We start from the raw sequence: 26,639 nt of genomic DNA, 5'->3' as shown, positions 1-26,639 counted from the left end.
TCATAACATTCAAATCCATCCCTGATGAAACAATCCCTTGAAAATCATTAATACTATTTTATGTTTGCTTAGGAATGAATGTAAGTAAGGACTAGCTGTCCAGTTGGGCAAAGATGTAATACAGTTGGGTATTTCTAAGAAAAGAGTAACATCTTTCTCAGTATTCTTGGTTCTGTGTGCTGATTTAGTCCAAGGAAATAGAAGGAAAAATCTGAAGCCAAGCAGAGAAATAGTCAAGAGTCATGATTTACAGGAACTCAGAAAAACACCACAGGTAGGTTAAGGGGTTTTATGACTTAAAGATTCATAATGTCATTTGGAAAGGTAAGATGATATCATGATGTAACTTCATTTTAAACCTACAAGATAAACATTGATATTTTGCTTTATTTTATACACACTCACTTAATGATGATTAGTTGTAAGAACAGATAAACTAAACTCTTACTTCCTCCTAGACCTTGTCTTACCAGTCTTATCACAATAAATTTTCTTGAAAAATTTTATCACCAACTAAATTCAACTTTAGTTGACAAAAGTGACAGTTTCAACAGCTTTCCCAAATATCCTACTGAATATGCTAAAATTTTTGAGCTGAGATTTACTAAAAAATATATCTGATTAATGTCAATGAGTCAGAGGGATGATATACCAATATCTCTGCACACACATACATGCACATGTTTCCTGCAAAATAATTTGTGTATTTTTAGTAGCATATAAATAAATATAATCAATATTTATATTTATGATTATAGACATACACCTGCTTCCTGAGTTATAATGTGACATCACTTTAATAGTATATAAATAAATGAAAGTGTTAAAAGTAAAATCAAAGCATCAAGAATGTTCTGAGTGGCAAATGAAAGGCTGCTTCACATCATGGTTCATCCAGGAAACATACATTCAGTTTACCATGGGATCCCACCACATACCCATCAGAACAGTCACCATAAAACAGACTGAGAATACCATGTGTTGGTGAGGATGTGAAATTAATGAAAATTTTCATATGCTGTTAGTCGGAATAAAGAATAACATCTGACTGTGTCTTTGAATGGGCATCTATTACTTTCATCAACTCAACATTATCTGCTTTGGGGAAGTGCCGTTTTTTTGACTCATCCTGTTCAACATACATTCCATCCTCCCCTACCAAACAGCAGTTCAGTTGCTCAGTCATGTCCGACTCTTTGAGACCCCATGGACTGCAGCACACCAGGCCTCCCAATTTTTTTTCAAGTATCCTAAAAATACTAGAATTTTTTCTCAAAAACAAAAAATGAGAGTGGTAAACTATTCTTAATGGTACTTTGACTTCCAGATAGTTTGAAAGAAATACAATTGGACCTCTCAGAGTAAGTAGCAGGCTACATTGTATAAGCCACACATTTTACTCCTTTTAAGGAGAAAGAATGACAAAAGCTGCAAAAACAAACAACAGCAACAAAAAAACGTGTAGCAAAAATAGGGGAAACTTTTTGTTTTTATAAAAGGGAAGGTTGGTCAGTATTTGACGAACAGCCATTCTAACTGAAAGTATCTCATATTCTGATTTTCTAAGGGGCCATTCTTACTTCTTTCCACAAATTGTCATTCTTAATTATCTGACCATATCTACGCCTAATGCCATCTTAACATAATTAGTGAAACAGAAATAGAAAACGAAAGAAAGAAAAAATAGAGAAAAAGGAGAATAACAGTAGAGAAATATCAGAAAAAATTTAAGTAAGACAATTAGAATAGTGAAAAGTATTGACAGGTGAAAAACAGCAGAATGTAAGAAAAGAAAGGGGAGGCTAGAAAGGGAAGGAGGAAGAAAGGGAGCTAGAGAATGAGGAACAGAATGAGAAAAGGATGAGGGAGAGAAAGTCGGCAGGTGCAAGAGAGGTGAACAGAAAAGAGAAAAAGGAATTTAAAAAGAAATTTAAAAACTGAAAATCAAAGTTTGCTCACCTGCTATATAAAGTCAGCAAAACTTAGAAGAATAATATAATAAAAGTACTGTATGAATAAATAATTTTCTTCTCAAAAATGTCTTTTTGTGAAAATAAGAACTCTTATGCTAAGACTTTCAATTCAAAAGTCCTATGTTGAAATCTGTTATGAAATTAGATATAATCAGACTGGCCAGCCCAGATGTGGAGTCCAGTTATATTTAACAACTTAGGGTATGATTTTAAAAATTAGTGGACATGTGATGGAGTCTTTATTAAATAATTCAGGGATATTAGGTAACTTTAGAAAAAATGAATATTTAAATTCTAAGCAAAATACTATATCTAAGTTTAAAAAAAAGAAACTTGCATATGTCAGAAAGGGCATATAAACAACTAAAAAAATTTTTTACAAAACACTGATAAGAACCAGTATCCTTAATATATACATAGCTACACAAACCAATTAAAAAAACCAAAAACTCCAATAGGAAAAAGAAAACTAACAATACCTCCAATAGAAAAAAGGAATACAGAACATAAACAGACAATGCAAAACAAAAATGGCTAGTGTTCATGTGAAAAAACATTTACTTGCACTAGAAAATTTTTAAAAAGTAAATTAAAATATGAATGCAGCTTTTTACTTAAATTAAAAAAATTAAAAACATAGTATTCAAAGTTGTATCTGGAAAAAAAACAACAAAGTTGTATCTGGTGCTCTGATGAGATAGGTACATTTAAAACACTGTTGGCAGTAATATAAAATGGTATAATCTTTATAGAAGACAACCAGAATTATGTATCAAATATTTTAAAAAGAAATATGCCCTTTGACTTCAATGAAGTCAGAAATACAAAGATTTGGGTAAAAGAATATTAATTCCAGTTATTTATAATAGCATTCTGTTGGGAAATGGTTATGTAAATAAAGTCTTTATTTTGGGGTATGGTATAAAGTAAGAAATTAATTGAATTTTTTCCCATGCGGCTAACTAACTGACCCAGTATCACTGACTGACTAGCTCAGTCGTTCCCCACTAATGTAAGGCTATACTTCTGTAGTGGTCTATGGCATTGGACTCTCTTCCATTGGTTTATTTATTACCCCATGTAAATATTACACAGACTTAATGGCACAATTTTAGAATGAGTCTTGATGTTGGATGCAACAAGTTTCTCTACTTTTATATTGTTTCAAAAACATTTTGGCTGTTTCTCCCCTCTCCACTTTTCCTAATCCATACACATTTTAGAAATAGCTCTTAAAAGTCCTCCGAAGATCCTTCTGAGATTTTGAACAGAATTTATGGATGCATTTGAGAGAAATTATATATTTTAGATATTAAAACTTCCCACTCAAGATTATGACACAGGTCCTTATTAAGTCTTGTTTTACATATATGAATATCTGTATCCATATCAACGTTTATATCTAATGGGAACATTCAACTTTTGCTGCGTTAATTTATATGCTAAGTCACCTCAATTGTGTTCGACTCTTTGCGACCCTGTGAACTGCAGCCCGCCAGGCTCCTCTGTCCACAGGATTCTCCAGGCACGAATACTGGAGTGGGTTGCCATGCCCACCTCCAGGGGGTCTTCCTGACCCAGGGATTGAACTCAAATTTCTTGTGTCTCCTGCCTCCGCAGGAAGGTTCTTTACCACTAGTGCCACCTGGGAAGTGAGGGGTATGAATCTAAAAATCTGTCACACAGAATGAAGTAAGTCAGGAAGAAAAAAACAAATGTTGCATGTTACATTTATATGGAATTTAGGAAATGGTACTGATCAGCCTATTTGCATGGCAGGAATAGAGACACAGATGTAGAGAAAGGACTTGTGGACACAACAGGGGACGGAGAAGGGGGGCCAGGTTGAGAGAATGGCACGGAAACGTATACACAACCAAATGTTAAACAGATAGCTGGTGGGAAACCGACGTGTAACCCAGGGAGCCCAGCGTGGTGCCCTGTGATGACCCAGAAGGCGTGGGATGGGGCTGGCGTGGGAGGAAGGCTCGAGAGGGAGGGGATAGATGCACAGTGACAGCTGAATCACACTGCTGTCGAGTAGCTAACAACACGACATTGGAAAGCCATGATCCTCCAGGTGAAAATGAATGTTCAAAACAGGAGGATAACTGCTTTACAACGTTGAGCTAGTGTCTGCTGGGATCACCCTTTCTGAGTGTGTGTTTGGCGTGTACCTGTTTACTATCTCTCCTCCTCGTCAATTTCAAGCTTCATAAAGGCAGAAACCAGGTCTGTTCTGTTTATGTCTATAGTCTTTGTACTTGTCACTTAGCTTAAATATTAAAAAAAGAAAAATTTGTAGACGGAATGAGTTAAACATGTCAAACATTTGCTTCAATTTTTAACCTTCATAATTCATTGGATCATCACTTAAAATGTATCTTATTTGTATAATTTTATTTTATCTTCTTCACTGCCTTTCAAAATAGGCATTGATAGTCTCCATTTGACAAAGGAGGTGACAAGGCACAGGGAAATAAGTTAACATGCTTAAACTAATAGCTAGAAATCAGTAGAATTGAAAACAGAACCCAAACTGTCTAACTCAAAAGACATATAAAAATAAAAAGAGGAAGAAAGAGAAAGCAAAGGAAAGGAAGAACAGAGGGAGGAGAGCTCCTTCATCCCTGGTCTTTCCATCTCAAGAGCACATCATACCACTTACTCTAAGATCTCCTTAACTCTCAACTTTACAGCTGTTAGGAAGCCTCATACCTCATACATTTCAGGCCAGTAGACAGACTGAGAACACTTTCAAGCAACATTCTTCTACATGAATCATACACAGTGGGAAATAAAGGCGTTTGCAGTTACAGAGTAAGTCTCTTTTGCTCAGCTACATTTTACCAACATAGATCTAGCTAATTAAGTCAGGCATACAATCAAGTCTGAAAATTTTAAAAAGTATTTACAGCATGATTTAAGTTTCAATTTCAGGTTCCAATTCATTATTTCATAATTTCTCTGCCTTAGTCAACATTACACAAAACTTTGACACTCTCTTCCCACTGAAAAAGCATGTGAGAATAACTTTGCAGTTTTACTATAGTTGAGAGGGTAGAAATAGAATTACTTTTTACTGGAATCATTATTTCAGGAAAGGATACTGTACTCAACTTCTCATTTTAGTCAAGGATACGATACGTCCCCTTTCTTTTCTTTGTCCCTAAGTCTGATGATAAAATGGTAATTTCCATTAATTCTGATTAGCTGGCTTCACATAGCGAAGTTACAAGAAGGAAAGGAACCTCTTACTGTCTCTAGTCTCCATGTAGTAAAACAAAAGTACCAACTCCTAAGTTATTAATACTGTTTTTGTGAACTGGAGGGAGAAAATACTTTCCTGCCAAAGGGTAATCGATGTATAAGAGCTGATTGCTAGGTGAAACATGCTGACAGAATGAGATGTTTTTATAGATTCTATCGACACGAGAACTCTAAATTGCTGAGAAGGGACCCTCACCTTTTCCTGAACTCAAACAGAGGACTACTATAGCACTGATGAAATTCTGTCTGCTACAGGAGGACATAACAGTTCATTCTTAATCCAAAGGGGCTTATCAGCAATGGACAGCGACATGATGTCGACTTCCAGATCCCAACCTCAGTTTCCGACATACCCATGACCGAGACATCATATTCGATCAGCAGCGTCGCTTCTTGCCCACACTGTTTGAGAATACTCATGGCCTCAGCATGCGTGGTTCCAAGAAGTCGAATTCCGTCCACACTGAGTAACCTATCCCCAGGTTTGATTGTGCCCTCTCTGAAGGGAGAATAAAGAAACAGTCATTACTTTAGCATTGTGGGGCTTAACATTAATAGTCACTTAGCCAAAGTGGCTCTTTCATACACAGTCTACCGTCCACTCCATTTGCATTTCCTTCTAAGCATCACGTGTGACATTAATAGAAGGAACCCTGAACAGAAAATTGCTGCAATATGAAAATCAGTAATAAGAAAATAACAACACAGTAGCAAATAACCAAGTCACCCACGATGAACTCTTGGGGTGCAAGAGTAATAAAGGCACATTATCTCTTTTCTAGGTTTTTTTTTTCTTGTGCCCAAATGTCTAAAATTGATTTATTAAAGCCCAGGAAATAGCACTCACCTATTTTCCCAAAGCTTGGTGAGCAGAAAAGCCTGCTGATTCCATTCAATTTATCACCAGTGAACCCAAGCTGGAGAGAGAACGCTGGTGAAAAATTTCCCTAGTCTCTACATTTTCCTACTGATTTATAAGGCCATTTGATGATCATTAAATTGATTCAGTCTCATATTCCCTGGAAAAGGCAGGCAAATACTTTTCTCCCTTCTGTAGACACAGACACTCAAGGCAGTGGGAGAAGATGCCTCAGCACACTACTGACATCACTAAAGTGCAGCCAGAGAGGCTTCCAGATAATAGCCCTCCGGTGAGGGAGAGTCAACAAAGAAGAGAAAATCAAATGCGGGGATTACAAGCTTAGGCTTTGGGAAGAATAAAAATGATGTCTTAGACATCTTTCACCAAGACAACTCTCCATGTAATTTAACTCTAAAATTTCATCTTAAAATTTTTGGTTTCCTTTGTATGTGTTAGTTGCTCAACCACGTCCGACTCTATACGACTCCATGGACAGGAGCCTGCCAGGCTCCTCTGTCCATGGAATTCTCCGGGCAAGAACGCTGGAGTGGGCTGCCATTTCCTTCTCCAGGGGATCTTTCCGACCCAGGGATCAAACTTGGGTCTCCTGCATTGCAGGCAGACCGTCGGAGCCACCAGGGTTTCCCTTAGTTTTACATTAATTTGGTAAAATGTTCACAAGCTAGGAGGCTGCTCTTGACATTTCTGCCAACCCCAACTCACAATATTAATAACAAATGGAAATATTCTTATTTGCCTCAGGAAGAATAATTCACAAAAAAAGCATGAGAAGAAAACAACAAGAACAACAACAACAAAATTTCCCTGGGAATTTTGACTTTGTATTATCCTCCACAAAGGCAAATAACTTTAGCATAGGGGAGAACCCAAGTGTCTTCATATATTCTCATTTTATATTAAACTTCAAGTTTTTAAAAAAAGTGAGCTAAGAGTATGAACTTTGAAGGAAAATAAATCTAAATTCCTATCCTGGCTGGCAAGTCATTTAAGCATATGGTTCCTCCGTTTAGTCATCTGTAGATGTGGATAAAAATACCTCATTTAGTGAATGGTTGTGAGGATAAAATAAGATAATGTCTGCTAAGTATTTAGCACAGTTCTTGGCCCATGGTAATCACTCAACAAGCAGTATTTACTATTATTATTGCTCTATCTAGTGCTTATGAAAGGTTTAAAAAAATCCATTCTAGGCTGAAACATTTTGTGCCAAGTTGGGGGTAATCAGTGCATTTTCCTCTTCTCCTCTCCTATCCAGTGGCAGGAGTTGTATTCCCTCCCATTGTGGAGCAGACTTTTGCTGTGGGAAGTTAATACAAAGACAAGTATCTCTTGAGACGTCTAAGCTGTGTGTTCATCTGGGACTTCCCCATTTAAAAGGTTTATGTAGGAAATCTTCAAATTAGCAAGGAAGAAACACTAACACCAACAATATTCCTTCCCTTTTACTAAAAATCACTTCTATTCTGACATTCATAGTCATCATCAAGGCATAATAATCATGACAAGGATGTCTGCAATATTTAGAGTCAGAACCTCATCATCTATCTTTCCAGGTTAGGAGATTAGCAATTGGAAAAGATACATCTCAAGGACCCGCTGTAAAAGGGCCAGATGCTTTTTATTAAATGCCTCCAGTATGACAGGCCCCTTGCAATGCACCATAAATCTCTAATCCTTAATAAAATGAAAAACCTTGAAAAGTAGGCGTTATCCTCTACATTTTACATTTGGAGGGAACTGAGTGGAGAACTGTTAAGTCACACGCCAAAAACATAGGGTGGTAAGCGTTGAATCTGGGGTCAAACTTACTTTCTTCTGATTCTTCAGCCTGAATGCTTTTGTTTTCACATTCCAACATATTTATTTAATATTTGTTACTATGAAATTTTTAATTCATCAACTTCTCTGCCAAAGTGCCCAGCTACATTTAGTCCATTTGGATAGTGACACAGAAAGAAGTTTACCTGTCAGCAGGCCCTCCTGGACGAACACAAGTTATCACAACTGGACGCGATTTATTTCTATCGTCATGTGCTCCCCCTAGCAAAGAAAAGGAATACAGCTTTAAAAAACACTCTTTATTGCTTCCATTAAAAAATTCACTTACAAAATGCCAGTGGAGAAACTGAAATACATTTCATTGTTGTGTGAAGGAACATATATGCTTTCTCTCTGACACATAATAAAAATCTTATTTATTTTATATAGAATATATTGTTGACGTCAACATTTCCTCACTTCTAAATAAATATGTGGCTCTAATCAGGGGTGAGCTATAAAATGCTTAACAGCTAGTAAAGAGCTGTTAAGTAATTACAATGATAGTAATTACATCAAGTAATTACAAATACTAGTCCAGTGAGAGCAGCTGTTGGTTATGAACAAAGTGTAGGTGGGTATACCTGATGCCAACCAACCTGGGCTATAATATAGGTGAATCTACAATGTGAACTGAAGCAAAAACTAAAGGAAAAGAAAAAACATCCCAATATTAAAAAAATTCAAATGGCCAAAGTGGCCTCCATTGAAAATGGGGTGTTCAAAATATTAGTGCATTCTAAAAGCACTACCTTTTTAGCACCCCCTACATTTAATGTGTGTTGATGTAACATTTTACATCCTTTTATTTTGTGTATCCCTTAACTAATCTTTGTAGTTATAGCTAATTTTACTACTTCTGTCTTTTAACCTTCATATTCACTTTGTAAGTGGTTGATCCACTACCTTTACCATATATTTGACTTTACCAGTGAGATTTTTTTCCTTCATATATTTTCTTATCTAGGGCCTTTATACTCATATATTTAGGGCCTTTTTCTAATTAGCTTACAGATGTTTCTTTAACATTTCTTGTAGGGCCTGTTTAGTGGTAATGAACTACTTTTGCTTTTGCTTATTTGGGAAACTCTCTCCTTCAATTCTGACAGTTAACCTTGCCAGATAGAGTATTCTTGGAAGTTTTTTCCTTTTAGCACCTTGAATATGTTACTTCCTTCAGGCCTGCAAATTTTCTGCTGAAAAATCAACTAATAGTCTTACGGGAGTTCCCTTGTATATAATGAGTGGTCTTTCTCTTTCTGTTGTTGAGATACTCTCTTTAACTTTTGACAGTTTACTTACAATGATCTTGGTGTGAATCTCTTTGGGTTCATCTTGTTTGAGATTCTCTATGCTTCCCGGACCTGGATGTCTGTTACCTTCCCCCAGTTAGAAAAATTTTTAGTGACCCTTTTCTTCGAATAATTTTTTTGTCCCTTTCTCTTTCTCTCTTCTCTTTCTGGACCCCTATGAAGTCAGCGCTAGTATGCTTTATGTTGTTCCACAAGTTCCTTAAGTTATCCTCATTTTTCAAAATTTCTTTTTCTATTCTGTTTGAGTGACTTCTACTACCTTGTCTTCCAGGTCACTCACCTGTTCTTCTGTTTCATCTCATTTGCTATTCAATCTCTCCAGTGTACTTTTCAGTTCACTTACTGTATTCTTCAGCTCTGTGACTTCTGTTTGGTTCCTTACTACATGCTCTTTCTCTTTGTTGAAGTTCTCTCTGTGTCCTCCATTCTTCTCCTGAGTTTGCTGAGCATCTTTATGACCATTACTTTGAACTCTTTATCAGGTGTATTACTTCTCTCCATTTCATTAGGTTTTTTTTTTTCCCCTGAAGTTTTACCTTGTTCTTTCATTTAGGACATTTTCTTCTGTTTCCTCATTTTGCTTGACTTTCTCTGTTTGTTTCTATTATTATGCAAAACAGCTATCTCAGCCCTGAAGGACAGTCTCTGTCTGGATATGGCCCTCTTATCCTTTTGGGGGAAGCAGGAATTCAGCTACTTCTCCAGTTCTTCTCAGAGTAAACTGTTTTATATGTAACTGTCTATTTGTTGTATTTGTGGGAGGAAGTGAGTTCAGGATTGTCTTACCCTGCCATCTTAAACCATCTTCTATCCATTTCCACTTTTTTCACTATTGTTTGTCTGACTTGATTTCCTCATACATCACCATCCTGGCCACCCATCTGGATGGTCTCTAGTTCGCCAGTATTTGATAAATATTAATGTTACCATTAAGAACTTCTTCTTTAATATTTGCCTGGTTGAACAGACTGACATTTCACATATTTGGTACAGGTAGAGAGGCTGACTTAAAAGAACCTAGCCTAAGAGAAAAATTAAAAGGCATTCATGGTTCCTGATGAAACCAAATGTTTCCTTTATGTTCATTTCTATTACAAGTGATTTATTCAGTCTGATTGATTGGTAAAAGCTCCATTTCAGTATTTTTTTTTAAATTCAGTTTGATGGCTTCTTTGAGCCCCCTGACTCAAAATAGGAAATTCATGACTTTCTCAGAAGAAAATTTTTAATGAAAATTATGACAATAAATTACAGCACATGCTTAACCATATTTATATAAATACCATCATGTAACTTCTTTTTTGCAAGGTAATTATAAAAAGATAGGTTTACTTTCCTTTGAAGGGTTTTGATTCAGAAAAAGATAAAGGCTGAAGGCAGCAAGAAACTTGTTCCACTATTTTGATTTGAAGGTTCAAATACAAGTATGTTAACAGTAGATACATGTCAAAATGTGAGAAAGGTAACTCTAAATTACTTGATACGTGACATTTTATCATTATTTGAAATAATGAGCCAAGTTTAATTTGTGGTTTACTTAGGTGCTAAATGTTTGGAGCTATAAAGCAAAATAAAGACCATTCAGAGCCCACTGGTATTTTAGATCTTGGCTGCTCATTAACATCAACCACCTGGCATGCTTTATTAAAAGTATCAATGCCAGGGACACGATGTAGACCAAATCTGAATTTGGGCTCCATATGTTAAATGAGTACACATAAGCTACATTTTTACAGTTGAAAATGACTAGAGAAATTGCCTCATCCAAAGTGAAAAGCAAATTAGTAGTAGAGTGATTTTTCCTGTTTTTTTAATTTATCACAAAATGTTATCTATTTAAAAATTTTTTTATTGGACTAGAATTGATTTGCAATGTTGTGTTAGTTTTTGCTGTCCATCAAACTGAATCAACTATACATATACATACCCACTCTTTTTTTATACTTTTCCCATATAGGTCATTTCAGAGTACTAAGTAGAGCTTCCTGCGCTACACAGTGAAAGTCAAAGTGTTCGTCACTCAGTTTTCGACTCTTTGTGACCCCGTTGGACTGGAGCCCACCAGGCTCCTCTGTCCACAGAATTCAAGAATTCCATGGCAAGAATACTGGAGTGCGTTGCCATTTCCTTCTCCAGGGGATCCTCCCAACCCAGGGATTCTCCTGACCCAGGGATCAAACCCGGGTCTCCTGCATTGCAGGCAGATTCTTTACTTTCTAAGCCACCAGGAAAGCCCTACTGTGCTATACAGTAAATCCTTATTAGTTACCTATTTTACATATAGGTAACTAATACTTTGACATATAGGTACCAATACTTTGGTCACCTGATGCTCAGAGCCAACTCATTGGAAAAGACCCTGATGTAGGGAAAGATTGAGAGCAGGAAGAGAAGGGGACAACAGACGATGAGATAGTTGGATGGCAACACCAATTTGATGGACATGAGTTTGAGCAAGCTCTGGGAAATGGTGATGGATAGGGAAGCCTGGTGTGCTGCAGTCCATGGGGCTGCAAAGAGTCAGACATGACTGAGCAATTGAACAACATTTCCCATATAGTAGTGTGTATATATCAATCCCAGTCTCCCAACTTATCTCTCCTCCTTCCTGATCCCCCTGTAACCATAAGTTTGTTTTCTACATCTGTGACTCTATTTCTGTTTTGTAAATAAGTTCATTGATTTTCTTCCTGTTAATCTAAACCATCTTCTGCTTGGCGGCAAAGGAATTAACAGAAATTTAACTCTCCATGATTGAGACTGGAACATCATTTTTTATTTTATGGGTGCAAAGTTCTATTATTTATGCAGTCAAGGTTTTTGAATCATGACATACAGCATGAGAAAGGTAATTCAATTCATCAGCTAAAGGCCTGGCTTACTGCTAAAAGACCCATCCTAAGTGAGTAAGAAGAAATTCTCTAGCACTAAATGAACATGCTTCATCTGCAATATCTTCCTCTCCTTCCTTCCTGAACTGTCCTGGTATTCCCCATTGATCTAAGTTAAGCTCATATCCCACCTATGCCATAACATCTTATGTGCCATGACAGCATTTATCCACAGTACTTTTTCATTCTGCAACTCTCTTTGCGATTAACCAATAACTCTTAAGGGATGGATACTGGCCACCTTTTGAGCATGAAGACCCTCCAGATGGGCCTCAAATTGGTTTCAAATATAAGTTCTTTATTTATACTCATTAAAAATTATGCAAAATTTGACAAATTTTTGTGTTCAACCAACATCCTAAGGAAGTTATTAAAACCTACAAAAACCTGGTACTCATAAACTAAAGGGCTTCCCTAGTGGCTCAGACAGTAAAGAATCTGCCTGCAATGTAGGAGAACCTAGATTTGATACCTGGGTCAGGAAGATCGCTGGAGAAGAGAATGGCTATGCACTCCAGTATTCTTGCCTGGAGAATTCCATGGACAGAGGAGCCTGGTGGGCTACAGTCCATGGGGCCACAAAGAGCTGGACATGACTGGGTGACATAAACTAAAATTGGCTCATTATTACTAAGCTTTTATATCTAGTATAATACCAAGAACTCTGATATCCACACAAATCTAGGCATCATTCATCCATTCTTTCATTTATTAAATGCCTACGATGTACTGTAGGTAGGTGTCTAGGCTCATATTTTAAAAACTCTTACTAAGCATGAACACACAGATATTTGAAATTTCTGCAAATGGTGGGAAGGACATCTGTTACCATCATACCATCAGTTGTCTTGAGGTGACTGCAGATTGAAATTGCTTCTATTCTTTTTAGTTCTTAAATGATAAATTACTGTTGGTTTAGCTCTTTCATTAGCAATTTGATTTGTTATTGATTAACCAGACAGCAACTAGTGATGAATATCTGCACCAGCAGTATTTTTTACCGCAGCATTTCAATAATTAGACTTATAAGCATGTGATTCAAGTGCACTTCTCTTTCATATTATGTTGAAAAACTAGATTTGAATATACCACCCTCCAAGCTAAAATTACTTGTACACTGACTTTTCATTACATTCATCTAATTTTTTACACAGAAATTTGAAAATGGTTAAGGTAAATGATCTTGGGGTTTGTGGCCCTACCTAATATAGGACTGGGTCAGTAAAGCATAATAACTACTGGTCTAAATCACTTAGTGGGATCCTAGTTGCCTGTTTTCTCTAATACTCATTTGGGTATTATATCAACTTATGTCTTAAAATTCACTGAACTGTAATTCCCTGTGGATCAGGGTTCTGTCTCATGACTCCACAGTATTCTGCCCTATGCCGACATGGTGACATGTCCTTAATGAAGGTTTGATTGATTGATTTGCTACATGACTGACACAGAATTGAACCTAATGCTTAAAGCTTAGGCATCTAAGGCAAGTTTGTATAATGAATACATCTCCTTCATTCCTTGAGGCTTGTCTATTTCTTAAGATGCTTAGTTAATTTTAATTAATGTCAAAAATGTTGACAGAATTTTGCTGCTGGTGAAGTACAAAATGCAATACGTAAAAACAAAAAAAAATCAGGAAATATTAAAAAAAATTCCTGATGCTTACCTAGTTTCCTATTGAACCTCATTGTCATACTAGAAATTCTGAGTTGTTAATGCATGTGTAGACTTTAAGGATGAAATTGCTAATAATAAAAGAAAACATTAAAAGCCAGCATTGTAGCTCAGAATTAATGGTCCTGTAGACAAACTGTGGACAAAATTTCACCTGAAATATTTATTATTAATATCATTCAAGAATAAGATGGACTGATGTACCAAAGTGCTCAAGGGATTAGATTATCTACAATTCCTTTCTAGGAAGCTACAATAACAGAATGCACTTTAGGAAAAAATAATTTAAACAAAGTTACTGAACCCTAGTGTATTCAGTAAAATCAAGCAATATTCACAAACATTTTTGACTCAATGATAAATGGTATAGAAAAATATATAAGGGATGCAAAAGACATGTTGACAACTGGCAAAGCCGCAGGATAACTATGAATTGACAAGGTTTACAAACAATGACTTCTTACTGTGTATTAATGAACTGAAATAAATTAGCTAGATCATTTGGACTCCATTTAGATTCCCAATTATTGCTTTGTTTCTTTAAAGAAAAATGGATGCAAAATTACAAGGTAATGTGTGTGTGTGTATTAATCGCTCAGTTGTGTCCGAATCTTTGTGACTCAATGGACTGTAGCCCACCAGGCTCCTCTATCCATGGAATTCTCCAGGCAAGAACACTGGAGTGGGGTGCCACCTCTTTCTCCAAGGGATCTCTCTGACCCAGGGATCAAACCTGGGTCTCCTGCACTGCAGGCAGATTCTTTGCCATCTGAGCCACCAGGGAAGCCATAAGGTTACTTTAGGCGCTGAAAACATCAGTTTTTCTGAAATGACTTTCTAGTTTACTCCCAACAGTTCAGTGACAAATTCTCCAAGAATATCTGATGGTTCTAACTGCCACCTACCTCGTATTACAAAACCGAAGGTATTTCCTTCCTTGTGTAACGTGACTTCCACCGTTCGGAAAATAACACTCGATCCTTGAACAGCTGAAAGCAGCAAAAAGAGAGGGAAATAAGTCTTATTTCACAATAACATTTCTAGATTTTTTTTGATAGGAATAAAACACTACAGATTTCTTGTTGCAAATAATTCTTATTGAGTAATTAACAGTTAAAAAAATCTGTTTCTAAAGAAAATATTAGAAAAAATTGAAATGACATACAAATATCATAAAATAGTTGTCTGCATAAATGACTTCTATAATTAAGGTCCAGGTGGAATCAAAACCAGAGATACTCCCTTTCCTCCTGTGTAGCCAGTTTATAGAGCATAATATTCACGTTGCTAAAACTCTATGTAACAAGAGAGACAATCTTCTTGTGATAAATAGAATTGTTTTCCCTTTTTATTATGCAAAAGTTATACAATTTTTGTAAAACTTACAAAATAATTAATGTTTTATGTTTATTTTTTCTTTTTTATTACTTACAAAGTTTTATAGAAAGAACACATCTGAGTATCATTCTAATTGGTGATGACAACTGGATTAACACTCATAAAACATAACTGTTCTTGAGTAACTAATAATTATCTTTTTTGCAGCTAGAACAAGAAGAAAAGTATTACTCTCAGATTGCCATTAATAGGTTAAGTTGATGCAAACTGATTTTCTGACATGATGCATAGCAATTAAACAAAGACATCAACAACCCAAATGAAACTTGGAGAGCAAAAGAAATTTGAAGAACATTCAAAATATTACTACTAACTAATAAAATAAAGATCTACTTAATTTTACTTGATACCATCATGCTTAGGTTATGTTTGCCTGGTTATTGCTCTCATTTCACAAAATGAAATTGCATTGCCAAGTTGCTATCTCTAATTACATTATACACAGTATGAGGAGATAAGTTATATTATGAGCTTCCCTGGTGGCTCAGAAGATAAAGAGCCCATCTGCAATGCAGGAGAATTGGGTTTGATCCCTGGGTCAGGAATAACCTCTGGAGAAGGGAATGGCTCCCCACTCCACTGTCAACAAGAAACTTATAGACACAATTTAAAGGCATCTTTGAAAAGAACATTTCTTGCCACTCATAGGAATAAAAAATAATTTTAATTAAGCATTAATTACAATTACTTTTTAATTATCATAAATTATGAATCCTTAAAGGGGTGGGCATGATTATGAACAGCACACAGTTAAATTCAAAAACTGGACACAAGCAGCTGGAACACAAAGTACGATAAGAACTTGGATCTGCTAAAAAGCAATATAAATCTACAGCTGAACAAAATGTTTTGGTATACTGCTGATTTAATTAAATGTCATATTCTCGCTATCAGGGGAATTTCAGTTTATTCTAATCAGCTAGGAGCAGTGCATACAAATAGTCAAAAGAACTGAGATACAGTTTTAATTAAATTAAAAAAACTGAGTTCAAACCGAACGTTTTCTTATTTCCATGACCCAACAAGCCACTTGAAGAAATTGGTTAAGAACATGATCTTTCTGTTCTATTAAGGAAAAGATACGGGGAGAAATAATTAATGAGCATCTATGGAATGTTTTCTGTGTGCCAGAAACTCTGAAAGTGATTTACAAATTGTATTTAATTTAATCATTAAATCAACTTTCAATTATATACAACCGAATTCTAATTCTGGGCCACCTGTCTTTGTTGGCTGGATGTCTGTTCTGGGGATGCAAAGCATTGTAATTTTAATTTTGCTTGAACTAAATCTTGCTGACCACAAAATCTTACCATCAAATCTAAAGTCAGTATAAAGACTTTGGGGATTATCTACAGATTTAGATTATCCACACTATTGCTTGTCATCATGTGCAAAGAAAAATGGGAATCCTGACTACATTTTAATATACTTAATGAAATAGATTTGGTCTTTATAATTTATATTTGTGTGACTGGCTCTTGGTGACTGAGGTTTCATATTCAGCACCAGACATCTTGTTTGGCCATGTGAATTCTATTCATAACTTCACGTGTGTGTGTGGATGCAGAGATCCAATTAAGGGGCTTACCCAAAGAATCAAACTGAGCACATAAAAGGCTGAGGTAGAACCAATTTTATAATGCAACAATACTACTCCTCAGTATTTTAGTTGTTCTGGTGCCCCTTGTTTCTATATCTGCATATGCACGTATTTCTATAACACAAAGTGACACTCTATTTTATTACGGTAGGTTTGGTTTTTCTAAATTATATACTACTCCTCCGCCTCCCCAACCCCTATACCTACAGGAGAATAGGAGTTGTGTACTTTCCCGCCTCATGACGTTGGTTTTGCATAGCTAATTTGCTTTGGCCAATGGGGTGTTGGGGGATGCGAGCAAGTCTGCAAATGTGCTCCTGTGGTTAGGCTTGTCTTGTTTTCCTTCTGCAGTTGGCACGGGAGGAGCTTCCCTTGGATAGCTGATGTTCCCTCAGACTACATCCCCTAACGAACCATGTGGAGAAGACCTGGGACAGGAGAAGACCCGTCCCCCCAACCATATCATCATCATCACCACTATTGCCACCATCTATAGTCTTTCTATCTCTCTTAGAATTAGACAGGAGAAGTAATCAGGCTGTCACAGAGACATGCCTTAACACATTTATTTGAATTATGGAAGGACTCCTTCTGATAAAAAGCTAGTCTGATTTAGCTGATGGCTTAGCGGCGAGGACTGCCTTTGACAATAAAATTTCATGGCAGACATTTTTCATAAAACGAATGAGGTAAATCTGTAGCTCTAAGATTTGAATGTATTTGAATGTATATAAGAATGAAGGTATTTAAAGATGTATAAAACAAACCTCATGCCAAAATTATATGCTAACTACTAAAGCTTATCATAAAGAATTTTAGGTGTTAACTAAAAAGTGGATGAGAATTAGGTAATATTTCAAAATTCTTTAGGGGTTATGGGAACAAAAAACTTGAAGGCACTCCTCTAGACCAACTCTGAACATACAAATGCCCAAGATACAGTCTGGTAACATTCTCTCTAAATACAGTCTGGAAATACCACATAATTCTAGAGTCGAAAAGAACTCTAAGCTCATGGAGATCGACTATTTCATTGTCATTAAGAAACTGGGTATCAGAAAAGGGGAGGTGCTTACCCAGGGTCACAGTTCCATTTTTCTTCTATCTGCTCTCCGTCTCTCTGTATCACTTTCTCTTTCTCCCTCTCTCTCATTCACACACACACACACTCTCTCTCTGTCTCTCTCTCTTATACAGACCTTCCTCCAGTTCCTGCTGGGCTATGGGGCTGGCTAAGCCTCAGATTGCTGTGATTCCTGAGAGAGTTACAGTCTTGGCCTTGGGTGGCCTATCTTTCAGCAGGCAGCTCTCTCCCTGGGGCCTGGCTTGTGTCTGAGCTCAGTGAAAGGGAGGCTTATTAATCCCTTCGATCTCCCTGAACGCAAAGATCTTATTAATTTATCTAAACATAATAGAAAGAGACAGAGATAATCCTTGGCGAATAGACCTCTGCTATCTGATTTCTACTACAAACCTCACACTTTTGTGTTTAAAAATATTTTCTCTTTTTCCATTGGCTTTATTGTGTGAGGGAGAAAAGGCAGGTATAATCACAAAGTCAGGAGAGGTTTTAACCCCTGGATATTTCTGATGTCCACTCTCTCCTCTTTAACTCAATTAATGCTATATTTATTCAGAGTATTACCTCTCTTTTGGGAAACTGTAACAGCCTGGGGGCTTATAGCTTCCATCTGACTTCTTTAAATAAGTCAAAACTCTGATCTGGGGGTGTTCCCTGGTGGTCCAGTGGTTAAGACTCCATGCTTCCACTGCTGGGGGCATGGGTTTGATACCTGGTTGGGAAACCAAGATCCCACGTGCTGTGTGAAATAGCCAAAACGTAAGAATAAACCAAAACCAAAACCAAAACTCTGATCTGAGGATGCTGCTCCTTGGCCTCAAAAACCTTTAAAAAAAGGCTCCTTGTTGCCCACCATTCACGGCTTTGTTCCTGTTTACCCCACTGACCTTGTCCCTCTGAGGCCCTCTCTTCCTTTTGTGTTCCAGTAATTCCAAACTGGAGATTCAGCCTGTGAACTGGACTATCTTCATACTTCCTTGCCGTGCCCTATGCCTGGAATGTTAGTCTTCCTACTGGACCTGCATAAATGCCTTCTAATCTACTGTGAAATCCCTAGCTCTGGACAACCCAAAATGCGCGGCAAATCTCCATAACTGCCTTACCCTGAGAGCAATACTAAGAGCTCCTCTTAGGAACAGGTTGTGGTTTATTGATATGCATGTAAACACTGGAATAAAAATGCTCAATCAAGAGCATTAACTCTAGATATTTGACTCCTCTTAACTCCTAGGCAGTGGTTTAAGATAGTGATTTCAAAACAAATGGACTTTGAGTTCAAGAAAACACAGTACTTTCAGTGTAATAATAATAACAACAATAATAATGGTAATATGGCTAAGATACACTATGGCTTATGAAGTCTGTGCTTGTGATCTAAATACATGATTACAGCCTTGAAATCTTACAAAAATTCTACATCCATTACAGTCATTTTATAGCTGAGAAACCTATAGCTCAGCGAAATTATTAATAATTTCCCCAAAGTCACAAAGCTAGAAAGGGACAAAACTGACACTTAACTAGTGACATAGTTCAAGCTTTCAACACTCTATTTTACTGCTGGCTCTTACTGAAATGAAAAACGCTGTAGCAAAGTTTTAGTACTCAGATTCCAATTGATTTTGCTATAAAATCACCATGAGATTTTCAGTGTTAGATTTTATGTTAAGAATAAGCACTCGTGATTGGTATGCATTATACATTCACTCTCTGAGTGCTATCTCCTAATCCCAAAGCCTCAAACATCATCTCCAGTCCCATTACTCTTAAATTTACGTTTCTACTCTAGGTCTTTCTCACAAATGCCAAACTGTATCTCCAGCATTTTCTTGACATTTTCTCTTAGCATATCAAATAGGCACCTCAGATGTAGTATTTTAAACAATGGACTTCTTTAAAAAATTTTTTAAAATTTTATTTATTTAGTTTGGCCATGCTGCATAGCTTGTGCCATCTGAGTTTCCCCAGTCAGGTATTGAACCTGGGCACCCTGCATTGGAAGCACAGATGCCTAATCACTGGACCACAAGGCAATTCCCTCCCAGCAATGAACTTCTGATCCTCTCCTCACAAGACAGCTCTGCCCACATTCTTATCCTCCCCCATTAATGGCACCTCCATCCTTCCAGTTGTTCAGGCGTAAAACCTTCTGATGGTCCTTGACTTTTCTCTTTCTGCAGGTGTTCAGTCGTTTCTGACTCTTTGTGACCCCATGGACTGTAGCCCACCAGGCTTCTCTGTCCATGGAGATTCTCCAGGCAAGAAAAAAGGGGATCTTCCCAGCCCAGGGATTGAACCAGGGTCTCCTGCATTGCAGGCAGATTCTTTACCAGCTGAGCTACCAGAGAAGCCCCCTCTTTCTGCATAATCCACATTAAATTCATCAGGAAATCTTGTTGATTCTGTCTTCAAAATAGATGGGGAATATGAGTGCTTTTCACCATATCTTCCACCATCCTTCACCTGGATCACTGCAATAGTCCTCCAAATGGTATCCCAAGCTTCTACCTTTGACTCTGCCATCTCAACACAGCAGCCAGAGGAGCCTTTGAAAACATTAATCAGATCATGTCACTCCTCTGCCCAAACCAGCCAATGCTTTCCTGCATCATTCAGAGCAACACTTAAGGTCCCTCCATTGGCCTACATGGACGGTCTATCGTTTACGCTTCTTCCCACCTCCCCCACTTCTCTTCATGCTTACTCTGTTCCAGCCACACTGTCCTTCTTTATGTTTCCAGAACTATGCCAGATTATTCCTGCCTTCTGATTTTAGCACTGGCATTTTCTTCTTTCTGGAACTCTTTTAACTCAGAAAACCATATAGCTAATTTCCTCACCTCCTTCAAGTCACTGATTAATGTCACTTTCTCAGTGAAACTGTTCCTAAGCACTCTACTTAAAATTGCAATCCCACTCCCAGCCCACACTCCCAACCCTTCTTCTTGTTTTATTTTTTGTCCCCACAGCATTCATGACCCATAACATTCATGCTACATACTGGTGATCCTTGAACAACATGGTTTGAACCGTGTGGGTCCATGTACCTGTGGATTTCTTCAATAGTAAATCCTATAGTACTGCACTATACCAGGTTGGTTGAATCTAGGATATGGAAGAACCTTGGTTTTGGAGGAATCATATACATGGAGGGTTAAATATAAGCTGTGCATTGATTTTCAATGGCAAGGAGGACTGGGACTTCTAACCCCCTCATTGTTCAGGCGTCAATTGTAATTAACTTATTTATTGTGGTTTTATTTTATTTTCTGTCTTCCTCTAGCAGTAGTAGTAGTGCTAGTCTCTTTGGTCGTGTTTGACTCTGTGCGATCCCATGGACTGGGGCTTGCCAGACTCCTCTGTCCATGGAATTCTCCAGGCAAGAATACTGGAGTTGGCTGCCATTTCCTCCTCCAGAGGATCTTCCCAACCCAGGAATGGAACCTGGGTCTCCTGCACTGAGGCAGATTCTTTACCATCTGCAGCACCAGGGAAGTCCCTCCTAGAGTGTAAATTCTATTGACATTCATTGGGGGACAGGCTGGAACATGGTAATGCTCAATAAGTCATCACTAAACAAATGAATTATCACCGGTTATTAATAATCAATCTCAGTTCTCAGTAGTACAGAAGAGCAAAGCTCTGACTTCGGTGCCTACTAATTTGGGAAAACATATTTAACTTAAGCATCTGTAAAATGAGAATAATAATGATAATAATGCCTACCTTATAGTTTTGATTTGTATATGTATTATTTATCAAACATTTTTATTTTGCCAGGTACTGTCCTGAATGCTTCACAAATGCTAACTCATTTAACCCTCATAACAGATCCATGAGTAATATCACAGGTTACTAATATCATCCCCATTTTTCAGATGTGCAAAGTGACACAAAAGAAGCTTAAGTAACTTTCTCAAAGGCATGCAGCTAGTAAAAACTGGAGCTAGGAACTGACTGTCTATTTGACACTAAAGTTCAGCTCTGATGTTCACAGATGGCTTTAATGAAACACGAGTCCTAGATAATTTCATCATCATTTATGCTCTTTTACATTCTTTCAGAGTAGGTGATAGTAATTCAGATAATTTTTTAAATATCAAGAAAGTATGCTCTGCCATTCCTGTAATAAGACAATGATGGCAAAAGAGAGAGAAAAAAATGAGAACCAAGAGTTTGAGGCAAAAGCATACGGTGCAGCTGTTCTGCCTCTGGCCGCGATGACTTACAGACTGGCGGCAGCTCATACTCCACCTCCAGAACCACTCTTTCCCCGACATTCTTCAGCAAGCTGATGATCTCATCGTGGCGGAATTTGGCCAGGTTGATGCCATTCACTGCTTTGATGTAGTCACCCACATCCAGCTGATCACTTCTGCAAAACAAAGAGTCGCTTCAGTGGAGCTCTCCTCCCCATGGGCCAGTCTGATCATATTTCCCACTTTGTTATCATGGATAAACACGCAAGCCCAGAAGGCCGACACAGCAGGGTCCCTGCCTCCTAGGATGCGGTTGGTTCCTGAGGGCAGGAGTGCAGCTGAGGGTGGATGAGATGCTCAGGGATCCCTCTTACTCACGCTGACTGTATACTTTCCAAGTCCTCTACTGCATCTGCTGCTATCCCTGATTTTTTTCCTAAGCCTTTTCCTCTTTTATTTTTAAAGACCATCAGAAAGTGAAATAAAGAGAAAATTATCTTATTTGCTCTGCCCCTAAAGAGTTGGTTCTCCGGGGGCAGATTATCTGTATCCTGGACACCCTAGAAGTTTTCCTTTCTTCTCATTCCCTTTCAATGTTGCTGCTTGCCTTTCGGACATTTCACCACTTTCGGTATCTTCACTAGAAGTATGTCCAGGGCCATATAGAAGGTCATTTTATTTTGCTATTTATTGCTTAGAGCAGGACTGATTTTAAAAAGTATCAGTGAAGAAGAAATTACAATCAAAGCATGGGGATTCAGTAACACACTCCTCTCTCCTCACCATCATAATAGAACTGTGGCTACTTTGGGGTGTTTAGTCAAACTCTATTTCTAAACCAAGAGCAGGCAGCAAGACCTATGACAGGACTTAATTCAATAATATGTTTTTCCCAAATAAAAATAATGAATTCATTTATTTTACATTAGCCCAGCTCCAATCATTCTCTCTTCGGAACCTCCATAATACTCTCAAGTCTACAGTACACGTGGTCACTCTTAACACAAGTTTACTGACTGACACTTATTTGGCAACTTAATTGGCTCATGCACTGTGACAACTCTTTATGTTGTTGCTTTTTACTATTACACAATGCGATTATTGCTCCCAAACTTCTCATGTTTTTTTAATACCCTATTTCCCTTAATAGATTATAAACCCCCTAAGGGCAGGTATCTTATGTTGACTTATTTTGGTTTACTATCTGTGAAATGGTAGTGGCTTAAACAATAAATATTTGGTGATCAATAATACTCACTATAACTGGCAGAGTGTTACTTTTAATTATAGGATCAATACATGTGTGAACGACATTCTCACCCTCCCTCATGCCAGTCATGCTTGCTTTAGGGGCTACAGATGAAGAAACCCTGGAGACACATGAAGTCCCAGCATCACGAATTGGCTATGACTGTTAAAAATTAAAGGAGGCTATGGTGGAAAGAAATCTCTTAAAAACCATATTGGAAAAGAACATGAAAATAATACATATATACATGTGCGTGTATGCGTCTGTGTGGTCAGTCACGTCTGACTCTTTGTGACCCCATGGACTGCAGCCCACCAGGTTCCCCTGTCCATGAAAATTTCCAGGTAAGAATACTGGAGCAGGTTGCCATTTCCTTCTCTAGGGGATCTTCCCGACTCAGGGATCGAACCCATATCTCTTGTGACTCCTGCACTGGCAGGCAGATTCTTTACCACTGTGCCACCTGGGAAGCCCTGGATATATATTAATATGCATAACTGAATCATTTTGATGTACAGCAGAAATTAACACATTTTAAATTAACTATACTTCAATTTTTTTAAAAATGCAAAACAAAAAAACAAAAAAAACCCCACAAATCCTGAAGGAAGGAGACTAAGTTGCTTGTGTTGACATCAGCCTGGTTTTACAAACAGTGCTGCAGATCATGGAGCAATCAATTGGCTTGGGCTTAAAAATTGTACAAATAGGTTGTTCATTGAAAATAACCACTATTTCAGGTGGCACTTACTAAGGTAAGAACTCTAAAACCTAATTTGGGATTCTGTGGACATGAATACTGGTGTCCAGGATTTAAGGGACATTAACCTCACTTTGAATGAAACCTCACCATTCCACCCTTTCTTTCTGAGGCAGATTTCGAATTTGTCTACAAAGCAAACCCACCCCTGTCCAGCACCCAGGATGCTCTGTCATCAGCAAGAACTAGTACAATCTGCAGTCCAATAAGAACAAGGACAAAACCAGCCCTTCTCAGCTAAGCCTTCTGCCCTTTTGGAAACCATCTCTTTGTCCTGATGAAAGAAAAATCTCACAAGTAGAAAAGCTGAGAATATGTAGGACAAGTAAAATTGCTACTGAGACACTTGGAGCTGGGCCTCCCTCACTGCCTGGGCTCGTCATGTGGCAGCTTCCCCTGTCCACAGAATATGGGTCACCTATTCCCCGATAGATGATTGGGCTGTCTCACTCCCACTGCAGCCCATTAGGGGCACATTTTAAATCCATACAGGTGGCTGCTTTTTTTAAAGATTTTTTTTTTTTTGGATGTGGCCCATTTAAAAAAATCTTTATTCAGTTTATTACAATGTTGTTTTTGTTTTATGCTTTGGTTTTCTGACCACAAGGCATGTGGGATCTTAGCTCCTCGAGCAGGGATCAAACCTGCACCCTTTGCATCGGAAGGTGAAGTCTTCACCACTGTGCTGCCAGAGAAGTCCAGACACAAGCATTTTAAAATTAAAATCTCAGGAGGACTTGACTGCTCTTGAGATGACACAAGAGCTCCCCGGTGACTTCGGCATGGGCCAGAAAAGCCATCCTTCTGAAATCTGCCTCCTCCCCACCCCCCATGCTTCCACCTGGCAGATGGCAGTGTCATTTATCTATTAGTGACCTTTTCTGATGGAGCTTTAAGTTCTGAATTAATTACACGTTAATTCCTTTTTCTACGTTTCCCTGCGATGCAGTTACCTAGCAGCGATTCCTCCTTGCCGCAGATTAGACACTCTGGGTTTGCCATCCTTGTCAATTCCGCCCGAGACCGTCAGCCCAAGGGTAGTGCCTTCCTTCTTCATCAGTTCAACCACAGTGGAGCCCTTGAATTCCTCTGTTAAAAGAAAAGAATCTGCTTTAGTAAATGATAGCAGAAGCATAAGGGGTTGTCTTTGTGGGTGGTGAGGTGATTCCCTCCCGTAAATGCTCTGTATTTTTCTCTGGTGGGAAAAGTTCTGCGGCTTGTTTTCCATTGCAATTTGCAGAGTGTCTCATAAAGATGAGCGTGCAGATAAAGCGGAGCAGCTATTCCACTAAAGGTTATTAAAATGGGTACCAGTGGGGTACTTCGTTCTAGATTCACAATAAATAGTCTGACATGGCTTATGTACAAGGATAATATTTGCCCTTTGTTTTCTGTTATTCTGAAGTGACTTTCTTTCATGTTTCTCCTTGTAACTCCAAAGGGAGCAATTGAGAGTCATAAGGTAAAGGGGTTGGAATGAAATTTTAAATAAGAATACAGGAGCAGACAGTGCAGCAGCAGACTCCAAGTTTGCGATACCTTTTAGCTGAGGAAGATGAATGACACAAGCGAAGCGCTTTCTACAAGTTCAAGAGAAATATTATTGACTCTAGTTTTTTATTTTGGTCTTTCAGAAAACAAAGTAAAATAGTGTCATGTTACAACTTACATAATTTCTTACAAAATGTGTCACACTATATTAAGGCAGGGTTGGGCCTCAGAATCCCCAGGGAATTCTGTTAATTCTCATTCTCTCCTTCTGAAATTTTTCAATCTTACCAACCTTGTGGGGGTCATATCTACACACCAAGTATGCGTGCATGCTCAGCTGGTCCGACTCTTTGTGACCCTAGGGACTGCCGCCTCACCAGGCTCCTATGTCCATGGGATTTCCTAGGTTAAGAATACTGGAGTGGGTTGCAATTTCCTACTCCAGGGGATCTTCCTGACCCAGGGATTGAACCTACGTCTCTTGCATCTCCCGCACGGGCAGGTGGACTCTTTACCACTGTGCTACCAGGGAAGCCCCATACACCAAGAGAGAACCCAAATCTTTTGATTTAAGGCACCACAGAAAGAAAATTTGACTATCCTTGCTTTCAGAAATAGAAATGCCTCAACATTTACCCATCCAGAGGTTAACTATGACAAGGATTGTTTGAAAATTCTGTTTGTTATCCCCAACTCTGCATCCACTCTCTGGGTAGGAATGGGGAAACTCAACAGTTTTCCAACTCTTCCTGAATCAGGTTATGAATTTCAGGGGATATGAACTCCTAGGACATCAGAGATTCTCATGTTAAAATGCAAGAATAGACTTCCCCTTTCAAAGTCAAAAAAGCAAAAAGATTATTTGCACACCTCTGCCCTTTTCTTAATTACATATGGCAGTGTTAATTATCATTTCAAAATTTTATGAATGCATATCATAAAAGGTTTTTGAATTATTGCTGCTGGTCTACCATCCAATTAGCCAATAAAATAAAAAAGTCAAATCATGTTAGGGAAAGAAATAATTTCTCAT

At 37.9% G+C, this 26,639-nt stretch overlaps 1 protein-coding gene across 7 annotated transcripts in view; it reads right to left on the bottom strand.

The window, feature by feature from the left end:
* The window catches only part of GRIP1 (glutamate receptor interacting protein 1), a 735,313-nt gene that overhangs the window by 145,881 nt on the left and 562,793 nt on the right, over positions 1 to 26,639 (bottom strand). For all 7 annotated transcript variants that reach the window (XM_043887901.1, XM_043887884.1, XM_043887918.1 and 4 more), the window contains exons 3-7: positions 25,069 to 25,204; positions 22,137 to 22,282; positions 14,731 to 14,814; positions 8,091 to 8,166; positions 5,597 to 5,742 (exon numbers count right to left, since the gene is read on the bottom strand). In XM_043887901.1, the coding sequence (XP_043743836.1) occupies positions 5,597 to 5,742; positions 8,091 to 8,166; positions 14,731 to 14,814; positions 22,137 to 22,282; positions 25,069 to 25,204 (588 nt within the window). The remainder of the gene's footprint in view (positions 1 to 5,596; positions 5,743 to 8,090; positions 8,167 to 14,730; positions 14,815 to 22,136; positions 22,283 to 25,068; positions 25,205 to 26,639) is intronic.

The sequence above is a fragment of the Cervus elaphus genome, chromosome 3, assembly GCF_910594005.1.
Source record: "Cervus elaphus chromosome 3, mCerEla1.1, whole genome shotgun sequence".
Lineage (NCBI taxonomy): Eukaryota > Metazoa > Chordata > Mammalia > Artiodactyla > Cervidae > Cervus > Cervus elaphus.
The sequence above is the reverse complement of the archived record's forward strand: the minus strand, read 5'-3'. Positions and strand labels throughout refer to the sequence as shown.